Source organism: Nerophis lumbriciformis, linkage group LG09 (assembly GCF_033978685.3).
Source record: "Nerophis lumbriciformis linkage group LG09, RoL_Nlum_v2.1, whole genome shotgun sequence".
NCBI lineage: Eukaryota > Metazoa > Chordata > Actinopteri > Syngnathiformes > Syngnathidae > Nerophis > Nerophis lumbriciformis.
The window spans coordinates 23714126-23727184 of record NC_084556.2 but is presented as its reverse complement, the minus strand read 5'-3'; the positions used below and the strand labels follow the sequence as shown (position 1 = coordinate 23727184).

The 13059-nt window shown below is 38.6% G+C and overlaps 1 protein-coding gene across 1 annotated transcript; it reads right to left on the bottom strand.

Moving 5' to 3' along the window:
* Positions 1-2860: 2860 nt before the first annotated feature.
* LOC133607480 (terminal nucleotidyltransferase 5C-like) lies at positions 2861-13054 on the bottom strand. Its single transcript, XM_061962153.1, has 2 exons — positions 12593-13054; positions 2861-9688 (listed from the first exon to the last, which is right to left on the bottom strand). Exon 2 carries the CDS (start codon positions 9680-9682, stop codon positions 7805-7807), a length of 1878 nt encoding a protein of 625 aa, XP_061818137.1. The 5' UTR covers positions 9683-9688; positions 12593-13054; the 3' UTR covers positions 2861-7804.
* Positions 13055-13059: the final 5 nt, after the last annotated feature.

Sequence of the window (13059 nt, the reverse complement as noted above, 5' to 3'; positions counted from 1 at the left end):
CGTGGGATTATTTTTTGTATTTAGAAATAATAGTAACAACTTTTTTTTTCTTCTCTCCAACATTTGTGGCACTGGCGTGGCGCCCCCTGATGGACAGCGCCCTTAGCATTTGCCTATACGGCCTATGCCACGGGCCGGCCCTGGGCGGAATCGAGCAACTCCTATTGGCTCCATTGTTTGCTGACCGTTGCTAACATTTATTTACGAGTTAGGATGCTTTAAAAGAAGACAATACATGTGTGCTTGTCTTACATAAGGATTGTGAATGATACGCAAAATTCCCCAAAAAAAGTGCAGTTCCCCTTTAACTGTAGATGGTGTTAGGGCTAGACAAAACTGAAGTAAAACATGCAAAGATAATATTTAATATAACAAAAGGAGTATAACATGTAACTGAAAGAAAGTATGTTAAACAAAAGACAAAGCCAACATAAATGTGCAAAACAAGACTAAAGTAGGCTCCAGCCAACAGCCAAACAGAGTGGCATTCTGGAGCTCCCAGCTGATATCCATGCAGCTGATTAGGAGAATCAGGTGCAGGTGTGGGACCTGCAAACAAAGAGGGAGAGAAGGGCGACCAAGCAGGCAGGAACACTAAGCCCCTCCCAAAAGTCCTGGATCGTAATAATTTTTACCTGACACGATTAGTGATCATATCATATGCCAGCGCAAAGATGAGGAGACTCACTACTGGTGCGCTCGTTGGCAAATTTTACTTCAAAATTCTTCAGTTTTGAGCAAATACATGACGTTCATTTGAGAATTTTTTTTAAAAATGTTCCTGTATGACAATCTGACAATAATTGCATTTGTGTCAAATATACTCAAAGCCAAACTGGGCTAATTAACAGTTTGGATTTTTTAAATTGTTACTTTTTATGCTAACATTTTTCAATACATTCAGGCCTAAAAAAAATGATTAAACATGTAATGTAAGGCCTTTTTCAAAATATTAACCCTTTTGAAGGCAAATGTATATTCATTGAAAACTGTGACAATATTTCATCAACGGGCCTTCAAAGGGTTAAAAGTAAAACATGAAATGTTTAATATTGTAGTTTAGGGCTAAAGTTGATGGAAATATTTAATCAAAAAAGTTAAATAAAAAAAAAATTTAAGGGAAAAAAAAAAGGTTTATGTCCTGTTTGATATTGTTCAACATCCGTGAAATAATTGGACAAAAACAACATTGAGAAAAATCATGTATTATAAAAAAAACATGTATTGAAAGGACAGAAAAGTCAATATTTGTCCCCTGAGGGTTAAATTTAATTTAGATTATGAAAGCTAGTAATTTGTTGTGATTAATCAAACTTTAAACATAATTATTCTGATTTAAAAATGATATTGTTTGAGAGCTCTCCAAAAAAATAAGATAAAACAAGAAAACTAAAAACAGCAACAACAACAAAATTAGTAATTTTCCATCAGTATTTTGCATCACATATGGTCACATAATGTATTATCAACATGCTAGCTGATGTAAACCAAACTTAAAACTGGCTGACAGATGGTTTGCAGAGTTTAGGGTTTTATTTTAAGATGTGTAGCGAAGCTTGCTTTTTAAAGCTTTCCCCATCTGGTTCATAAGAAAGAAGCCTGGCACAAATCCACATTATACAATCTTTTAAAAAGTCCACTTTGCATTATGGAGGACATTTAAGTCCATCCCTCCAGCCACAATTCCTAATATCTGTGACCGTTTCTGCACGTACGAAAGCTGTAAGTCAAAGATGGTCAGGATCAGATGCAGATATACGCTTCCATCTTTCTGACTGTTCCGCCAACTGCATTAATGCAGCTAAAAGGCAGGCTGAGTCAGAGCGGGAACAAACAAGGTTGAGCTGTGACGCACTTTACTCTGCCACGCCTCCAAACTGCAGCTGAGGAGCACTGACTGTGAGGGATGGGAACATTAAAAAAAAGAAAAGTGCCTAATTCCATGTTTGTGTGCTAATATTGGTGAACTGATCATATACAAACACAATAAACAAGCTATATAGCTTCCATCATATTTCTACAAGCAGGTCAGCTTTGTCAAGTTCATGGTTTTATAATCTAAATCACGTGACTCTCATCTTACTTAAGAATTTACTGACAGTTGGTGAGATTTGATGACTCTCCCAAAAAAACCCACAATAATTTTTTAATTAGTCATTCCTTATTAAGAATGTACTGTATTTGTGTAAGAATTGGTGTAATGGGCACAATAAACATGAAGTTAATTAAACTGGAAGTATTTCTGCTTGCATTCCATTATTACAAAAATATTGTTAGAACAAATTGTAAATATTTCTTAAATCATATATATATATTTATATATATATATATATATATATATATATATATATATATATATATATATATATATATATATATATATATATATATATTTATGTGTATATATGTATATATGTATATGTATACACATACATATATATGTATATATATATATATATATATATATATATACATATATATGTATATGTAGAATAAGTATTATTATGGCTGTTGCCATTGTGTTTATCAATATTAATACATTATTAATATTAAAAAGTTTATAACTACATTCACGACAATTGAAATCAACAATTACAATTATATTGACACATCTATCATCAAAATTGTGGTCATTACTGTGGATTTAATGTGATAAGTTTATTATAACATTTATAATAGTAATAAAAACATATTACTATTTGGGTAATGTTATTCATTTGACATTGGTATGATAAATTAATTGTTAATGATTAAAACTCATACATTCTTTTATTTTCATTATTATTAGCGTAATTTATCTTGTTGTTTTTATTGTTGTTATCATCACAGTGTAAGAGAAGACGCCAGACAAAGAGGAGTTAAGTATTTTTACTGAAGGGATTGCACAGCATAGCCAACATCAATACAATGCATTGTTACAGTGACACTACTTGTCATTAATATCAATTATTTGGAAAACCCACATATTACATGTAATATTGTACACATTATGACTTACGTACTTCAATATCACATCTGAGCATCACAAGCATAAGTCAACAACGGACATCTACTGTAAGTGCAAGGAATTTGTGCTTCAATCTCAGACAAAAGTGTGTTTTACCTGTGCTTGATTTTGTTGTTGTTTTTGCTCAGCAGCCACAACATTAGGAGCGTCGGCACAATTTAATGATTTGATAATCCGATTTTAGTCACACTTATCGTTATCTAACATGCATTAGATTTTGTAGGCGTAGCTAACGTTGTGGCCAGTGAGTGTGTACTTTAATCAATGCACATCTATACTGTACACACACAAACATTTGAATAATTGAACATTTAGTGGTACTCACTATGTTCACTGCTACAAACAATAACCACATTGCTGCAAATTCACCTCCTATTAGACAGCTCTACCTTTTTCATTCTATATTTAGTATTGATGAGCGCCCATATTAGTTATGCAGCAAAACAAAACACGTCTAATGCTATACATTGCTTTTATTATTAATAATATTATTAGGGATATCATATCATCAATAGTCCAATACTAATGAATGCAGCCATTGTGTTCATTACATGAGTAAAAATGTGATTAGTCAACTAAAATACTTTTTAGATGTTCCAACTGGGTATATTTAGGTGGAATGCTGCAGTAAAGAACAAAAAGGACTCGTAAAAAGCATCTGAAGATTCCAGTTTGTATTTTGTGTGTATTGAGCAGTACCATAAAGAAGTGTAACCAATTGATTTTTAGTAGTTTAAAATGTGTATTATCTGATTTGGAATTGGGAAAAAAATATTGAAATTTATTTTGAAAGAGTTACAAGGCCACATTTTCCGGCGGAAGTGGGGATCGAACCTGCAACCCTCAAGTTGCTGGCACAGCCGCTCTACCAACCGAGCTATACCGTCCCATTAAAGTATTGTCATTAGAAATACAGTATAAAAATAAACATTTAAATATTGAAAGATGAGGGAGGCCACTTTCATACATTTTGTGCACTAAAGATGCTAAAACTAATCCAATGTAAGTCAAAGTATGCTAAGCTATCTGGAAAAAAACTTCCACATTATAGCTTTGAGTTATGATTGACATAAAAGTGTTGTATTATTGAATAATTTATGTTATTTTTATATACTGCCAATAAAAAAAACAAGCAGAATGATTTTAATTTTTCGGACTTCAGAGAAGATGGGCTTTGGTTGGTGTTTTGATGGAAAAAATGTAAAAGACTTAAGCCAAATATGATTCTGAAAATCAGGAGCAGCCTCGAGGGTAGACAGAGAGTCATAATCTGTGGAACGGGAAAAGTGCAGAGCCAGCCCTCAAAAACGAGATAAAAAATAAAGTAAGCAGCAAGTATACCATTGTGCATCCTCTTCTACTGATGTTTTCCTCAAGATGCTTAAGAGAATGCTGAAATAAACATTAGAAAACACAGGCTATGCTATGTTGTCTATGGAATTGGCAATTATTTTTTTTTGCTCATAATGTTCACCAGTTAATCAGTTTACGCAGGAAAATGGGCCCCAGTTCTATAGAGCAGGGGTTCTTTATCTTTTAACTTTTCCACTACAGTGGGGCCCGGATCTCACCCAAATATGAACACTCAATTGGTAATTATTAATTAATCTTACTCTTGATTTGAAGGGTATTCAATAAAATATCTAACCTTCTTATAGTTAAACATGATAAACCTTGTTAAATGATATGAAACCATGTGATAATCACAAAGATTATTTATCAAGCCTTAGGTCAGACTGATTACAAAATAAATAATGATCAAATATCCTGCAAAAGGAGGTACTCATAAAAACTGACGAGAAATAAATCTACATACAATTACACAGTGCTAAAACACATTTCAAGAACATTAATAATAAACAATATGTTTCTTAAAATAACTATCAAAGTGTAAGTCTTAACTTCAGTCATCATTTTTGCACCTACGAAACTTATCTATGACTTTATCTCCAGACTTCTTCTGTTTGTTTGAGATTGTCATTACTGCCACAAGTGGTGGAAAAGTGTATTACAACTGAGTACCAACATATTTTTCGAGTATCTACCGATTACTTAACAACTAATTGATATTATGGGATATAACTGCCAGACTCATTTCAGGAAAATCTAGGGTCCTTTACGCTATGGGTCCTTTGAATGAATAAACGTAACTTGGCTCATTTTATTCATTTATGAGCTGGTTATTTGCAACCCATACAATGGTTTGCACATATAAAAAATAGCAGGTTATTATTATTGTTATATACTATCGATTCAGAGGGGCGTGGAAAATGGCTGTCCTTGGCAAAGGAGGCAAGACACATTATAAATGAGAATCATTCGTTTATGTAAATGTTCTGTCCACCCAAATGACTTAATAAGGTGACTGTAACGATAAAACGGTATAATGATGAACCACAGTAAAATGCTCGACGGTTAGTATTAGTTTAAAGAAAATGTATCTTAAAACTCACGGACTTGCTCATTTATTGTAGAAGAGAATTAGTGCTAGCTAGCTTAAATGCTAACATGAATAAAAGAGACATCATCATCTTTCCTCATTACAAACGACATTCCCCAATCCAAACTTGTATAAATGTATTTCTGTCCGATCAACTAAGTTATTCGATTTTTTTCATTGAACCCCCATGCTCCCTTAGTAAAGTGATCGCTGTGTACATTAAGGAATATTTCACAAATACACGGTGACTACAGGGCAGCACGGTGGAAGAGGGGTTTGTGCATCTGCCTCACAATACGAAGGTCCTGAGTAGTCTTGGGTTCAATCCCGGGCTCGGGATCTTTCTGTGTGGAGTTTGCATGTCCTCCCCGTGACTGCGTGGGTTCCCTCCGGGTACTCCGGCTTCCTCCCACCTCCAAAGACATGCACCTGGGGATAAGTTGATTGGCAACACTAAATTGGCCCTAGTGTGTGAATGTGAGTGTGAATGTTGTCTGTCTCTCTGTGTTGGCCCTGCGATGAGGTGGCGACTTGTCCAGGGTGTACCCCGCCTTCCGCCCGATTGTAGCTGAGATAGGCTCCAGCGCCCCCCGCCACCCCAAAGGGAATAAGCGGTAGAAAATGGATGGATGGATGGACGGTGACTACAACCAGAAGCTAATTTGCATTACGTCACATAAATCGGAAGTGACACGACAACACACGTTTTCCTCGATCATTTAAAACCTTTATAAGTTATGACGAAATAAGATAAACAGATGAAAAAATATGTATTTATGTATATGTATATGTATATGTATATACAATCGTGTTCAGAAGTTTACATACACTTGTAAAGAACATAATGTCATGGCTGTCTTGAGTTTCCAATAATTTCTACAACTCTTATTTTTTTGCGATAGAGTGATTGGAGCACATACTTGTTGGTCACAAAAAACATTCATGAAGTTTGGTTCTTTTATTAATTTATTATGGGTCTACTGAAAATGTGACCAAATCTTCTGGGTCAAAAGTATACATATAGCAATGTTAATATTTGGTTTACATGTCCCTTGGCAAGTTTCACTGCAATAAGGTGCTTTTGGTAGCCATCCACAAGCTTCTGGCAAGCTTCTGGTTTAATTTTTGACCACTCCTTTGCCAAAATTGGTGAAGTTCAGCTAAATGTGTTGGTTTTCTGACATGAACTTGTTTCTTCAGCATGGTAGTATTATGCTCTGGGCCTGGTTTGCTGCCAATGGAACTGGTGCTTTACAGAGAGTAAATGGGACAATGAAAAAGGAGGATTACCTCCAAATTATTCAGGACAACCTGAAATCATCAGCCCGGAGGTTGGGTCTTGGGCGCAGTTGGGTGTTCCAACAGGACAATGACCCCAAACACACGTCAAAAGTGGTCAAGGAATGGCTAAATCAGGCTAGAATTAAGATTTTAGAATGGCCTTCCCAAAGTCCTGACTTAAACGTGTGGACAATGCTGAAGAAACAAATTCATAACCTTTGACCACGACTGTATGTGTATATGTATGTAGATTTTTTTTAAATAAAACTTGGTTTCAATAATTTCTACTTTTTGGGAATATCCAACAATACCGTGACAATTTTGGTCACAATAGCCTTGGTATGTAATTTTCATATTATTACATTTCTATGACTTATCAATTAAAGCAAAGCGTGATCCATTAACAGCCATCTTGGCCCCAAACACAACATGTCGGATGGATACGCCACCAGTGTTTTATACTGATCACTTTTGGATAACACTAACAAAAAACACATTAAAATGTGGTTTACATATACCGTATGCATATTAGCAGGTTCTTAACAGTATTTCAATTAAGGGAAGGTGGGGGGTGTGGAAAAAAAAATCTCCATTGGCGGCGACATGACTGCAATAAATTGAGACACCTGCAGTTTGTCTCATTTCCAGTTGATTTCCTACACATTCCCATGGAAACGTTAAATTTTCCTGGAATTTTGCAGCCCTATACACACACACACACACACACACACTGCTTACAGTTACACTTACAGAGCAAATGAGTTAAATATCCACACTGTGTGATACAACATGCTGACAAGTTGTGATGCACATAAGCGTGTTGATATTTCATGATTATTCATCACCCTACGATGATAACACTTTCCCGTGTTCGTAAGTCCATGCAAACTTCTCCTGTGCACTTGTCGTCCTTGTTGACGTTTCATGTCCAAAAGACTTCGCTCAGTCCTGGCGATGTCAAAGCCTGAAAGGACACCGTGCCCGACGGTCCCTCTTCTTGTCAAAAGCAGTGCCAGTGAAGGCCCGCATTGAAAAAAAAGCTGCCTTCCCGCCTCCCTGGGGGCACGTGGCCGCGGCTACACCACGCCGCTCTGCATGTGCACGTGCACCGGGTAGGGGTGGTAGACGAGCGGCGGCAGCGGCGGCGTGACAAAGTAGCTGCCGTAAATGGGCTCACTCACGTAAGGCGCGGGCTGGTAGAAGCACGTGACGTTGGCAGCGTTGGGGATGGCGTTCTGCTCCCCCAGCACCCTCAGAGCCAGGACGGTGATCATGTTGAGTGTCTGCCTCCTCTCGTGGCCCATCAGGCACACGGTGCTCTCGTCGATGACGCGCCGCAGCGTCATCAGGTAGTCGTACCTAATGCTCTCCTCGCTGCCCGTGAAGTGATACTGCAGGTAGGCCTCGATCTTGCGCTGCTGCTCGCCCACGTCAGAGAAGTCGATGAAGAAGCGGGAGCACATGTACCTCTCTAAGGACTTGATCTCGGTCTCGCTTGCCGGGCGGAAGTTCCTCACCAGGAGGTCGCTGTACTTCAGCAGGCCTCCTCCTCGAATCTCCTCGGGATTGTGCGTGGCGATCAGGCGGTGGCGCAGGTGCTCGATTGCCTGGCCAAAGTCTCCGTACATGCACTCTGCCTCCACCGCCATGCTGGACCCCCATGAGCTCAATGGGGGGGCTTCTTCCTGCTCCTGCTGTGTGCATCCTACATTTACAAGGTTGCCATCTGGAGGTTCCTTGTGTTTCACGGTCGGTTCAACGGCTTGATTTGTCTCAGGGTCTGCGAAACTCTCCTGTGAGGCAGCCTCTTTATGTACAGGAGGCTTCGGCTGAGGTGGTATCTGGATGGGCGTGAACATCTGAGTGGTCATATCAGAGACGTCGGTCAGTAAAGACCATCTCTCAGGGGTGCAAATCATCTTGCGGGACATTTTCCGCTGAAGTTTGGGCGAAGGACAGTAGTCTGGGACGACATCCTGTGACGTGCTGCAGGTTTTCTTTGCTGGGGGAGGAGAAGAGAACTCAAGACTGGACTCTTGCTGGGTGGGGACCTGGAGACAATCCTGCGCCATGATCGGTTGAGAGGTCTCCTCTTGAACCTTCTCGGCATTTGAGGGTGAAGGAGGTGAAACTACAGGATCATCTTTGCAAAAAGGCTCACAAACAACATCCTCCTCTTCCTGATTGGAGTTGACGTCGTCGGACGCTAACTCAACCTTCTCTGCATGAGGAGGCTCCTTTTCCGTAACATCTTCATGCCCATGTGGAATCTCTCCGCAGGAAGCCATCTTAGACTCTGCTTGTTCCTCACTCTCTTCTCTTTTTCCCAAGTTCTGAGCATCCAAAGACAAATTGCAACTTTGCCTCCTGTCAGTCTCCCAGTAGGACTGCAGCACACGGTCTAGAATGATCTGGAAGGAGTCTACGCTGAACTCGAACTGTCTGCGAAGCGCACTAACAAATCTCAGCCCGACGGTTCTGGCTCGGTTGTTGGACAGAGCGATGAGGCTCCATCTATCCTGCTCGGTGAAAACTTTCACCATCTTTTGCACGTACGCTTCCTTCATAGTGAGGCAGGTGATCTTACGTCTGTTCACTCCGCTTGGAAGAAGGTCTCTCAGGCTGCCCAGGACCACCTCTTTAATTACCTGGAAGTCCTCCTGCCTCGGTAACTCCACTCTGAAAATGATGTCTAAATCTCTGACGCCCAGGCCATTGTCCTTCACCAGAACATGGCTGGCAGTTGCTCCATTCAGGCGGATATCTTTAACGAGGATCTTTCGTTCCACGAGTCGATCCTTTACCACGCGGATTAAGTCTTTGGCTCTCACCTGCAATGTGGGGAAATTCCCGCGTCCTTGGATGGGAATGACCTCGGTCAGGATTTGGTCCAGAGCCTGGAGTTGCTGCAAGGTCAAGTTGTGGAATCTTTTCTCCGTTTGAGGCTCTGCCATGTTTGCCTGTGAGGAAAGAAGTGTGACAATACGTATGACTCGGGTTGGGCGATAATATAAATGATAGAAATATGACCGACGATAGAGCTTTTAATACTGTCGTTATATCGCGATAATGCATGTTGATGACATATTTTAGCTTTATCTCACAAATTTGACAGCGACTAGCGAACGAAGGTGTCCTTAACGCGATGTAGCATTTTTGCTGGCGTTTGACGTCCCCACAGTGCAAAGCCACTTATAAGTCACCGATACTCACCTCGATGGCAGAAGATAAACTATGTTTCTTACAGGTATCCTTATTACATGAGGACGGGAAATGGATAACATACTGCTCTACACACCCTAAGAAGATATGCTACCTGCTAAGTGCAAGCTAGAGCACCTGAATGTAAAGAAAGGTGGGCGGATCGATACGAATGTCAACAGTAACGATACCAGATATAGTATCAGTATATGGTGGATACTACAGTTAGATCGATATTTTTTTTTACTATCAAAAATCTTTTGTCGTTTTTGTAATTGTTTATCAACTCATACACAGGAAGACTTTAAGGGCAAAAACCAAATAATTTAAAACAAAGCTAATAGAAGGCAATAATGTAAATATTTAATTGATATTGTTACATTGTTATCCTGTGTTTTTGTCTGATTATAATAGTGATTAAAAATGTATTCATTCAATGATCTTGAAAATGTATATCAGAATCGGTATGACCGATACTGCGTCTGTGATATTGAAATTTGTAGTGTCGCCCAAAACTGATGTAGTGTCCAACAACAGAAGAATAAGTGTTTATTACATTTTAACAAAAGAATAGATAGAACCGTGTTACAACAGAAAGCTAATCAGATATTAACAGTAAATTAGCATGTAGAGTAATAAAAGTTTTGAAAATTAATACAATTGTACATGACGCAATATGTTACAGCAGACGTCAGCAACTAAATTAGGAGTCTTTGTAACCCGTTTTGAAATGGTTCTACCAACTTTTACATACCAAAGAATATATGTTGATATATATACGGCGTGGCGCAGTGGGAGAGTGGCCGTGCGCAACCCGAGGGTCCCTGGTTCAATCCCCACCTAGTACCAACCTCGTCATGTCCGTTGTGTCCTGAGTAAGACACTTCACCCTTGCTCCTGATGGCTGCTGGTTAGCGCCTTGCATGGCAGATCCCGCCATCAGTGTGTGAATGTGTGTGTGAATGGGTAAATGTGGAAGTAGTGTCAAAGCGCTTTGAGTACCTTGAAGGTAGAAAAGCGCTATACAAGTACAACCCATTTATCATTTATTTATATATTGTTATCGCAGGAGACTGCAATATATGTTGCAATAAAGACTTTAAGCCATATCGCCCATCCATCCCTATTCCAACAACCACTGAGCTTGCCACTAAGTTGTTTTTCAGATTCTATGGTTGTCATCACACTTTAACTTTGCTATTACAGAAACCTTTGCTTGGTAGGATGACAAGAAAGAGTTTGACACTCAAGTTATTAGGAATTCAAATAATAGATATATTATAGAAATTGGATATTAATTTACCTAATATTTTTTTTATGTTAAGAAACATTTTCACATGTAATATGGAATATAAAGTATGTAACAAAAATTGATGCATACATACAGTATAGTCCAGACTTTTGTTTATGACAATAAGACCAACTTTGACACGACAATGCACACCTCAACCTTTGCATAACTGTAACGACCCTGCCTATATGCTGAAAATGTATCCGCGTATTTTGCGGGTTTCTGCTTCTCCTCTGAAGTGTCAGTGATGAATCTAAGCTAATCACACACTTGACTGCATCCTTTGGATAATGATGTGCTTATTATGCGAGAACATTGCATTTTTAAGAACGGGGCGGGAAAAGGTATAAGTAACCGGTGTTGTGTATGCGATGACTCATTCATTCCGCAAAGCAAATGTCAAAATCGGGCCGCTTGTTGATGCAACGTTCAAAGTCTAATGTATCATTTCAATGCGCTTATCTAATTTTGGGGTTGTTATCGTCATCAGCATCACAAGTCATACAGTATATTCTTCATGTTACTGTGCTACTAAAGTAAACATGTATACATTATGCACTTTAATGTCCAGGGTGTACCCTGCCTTCCGCCCGATTGTAGCTGAGATAGGCTCCAGCGCCCCCCGCGACCCCGAAGGGAATAAGCGGTAGAAAATGGATGGAAGAATGGAATTACAAAGTGTAAGTAACATAACCCCTAGTAATGTGCTTGTAGAATAAAATATAAAACATATGACCCATATATAGCTTCTTTCTTTTTTGTAGTTTGAATATTTTTAAACTCATTTATGATACTGTTTTTTTATTCGGTATATTTACTAAACTAAGAAAGTGTCATATTCTAGTAGACGAGTACTGTTGTTCTTGTTTTGCAATGTGACACACTATTAAAATGCTGTCATATGTATATTTCTACATTAATATATATATATATATATATATATATATATATATATATATATATATATATATATATATATATATATATATATATATATATATATATATAATTTATTTACATTAAAAGGGGGCCCACAGCATCTTCTAAGTCAAGCTTGGTCCTGCAGCAGGAGTCATCTCTCCTCTGCCACTTTTTTTTTTTATAGGTACCACACTATGAGTCATGCAGCTGCACTCAATGGTAAAAAACACATCAAATATTTGAAAAAAAATAGCATTTAGTGCATGTATATTACATAATTAAAGAAAGCGCACCCATACATTACTAATATAGACATATATGTTTATAGAATACTGCTGCCATGTAAATGTACGTTAACATTACACTTATTGTGCTTAGAAATAATTTGAAAGATTGGATTATAATAAAAGCAGCTTGCTTTTTAAAGTATAGAAAACTAAAATAAACTTACCGGCTTATTTTGCTCGCGTTTTGGTCAAATTAAAGACAAAAAGAGACTTCAGGTATCCAACAGGTTTAGAGATTAAAATGCCAAAACGCAGCGCAGCAATGTTTCCATGGAAACCAGTGGGACGGGGAAATGACGGTAAATCACGACGGCCTCTCTCTCCCTAACTTGTAGACTCTCAGACGCCTAAGTAAACTGTGTATTTGAGGTCCAGACAACTATTTATCAAAGTTTGTCTTGTTGTTGTACGAAGCAAAAAGCGACATGTCGAGCTGCTCCGCCGCACTGCCGAGCTGTCGCGGGGTGAAACATCTCAACAGACGGAGTGAGTCATCCTCTCTCACCCGCTGCGATCCACGCCATAAATCTTATCATCAATCAACCGCTGGCCCCGCCCACTACTCGAGATCAACTTTCGCTTTTGTTGCGCAAAACACGTCAACATAATATTTTGGACTCCCAACCAAAAA

Excerpts from the sequence above, each read along its gene's own strand:
- LOC133607480 (XM_061962153.1), bottom strand. The coding sequence starts at position 9,682 with ATGGCAGAGCCTCAAACGGAGAAAAGATTCCACAACTTGACCTTGCAG.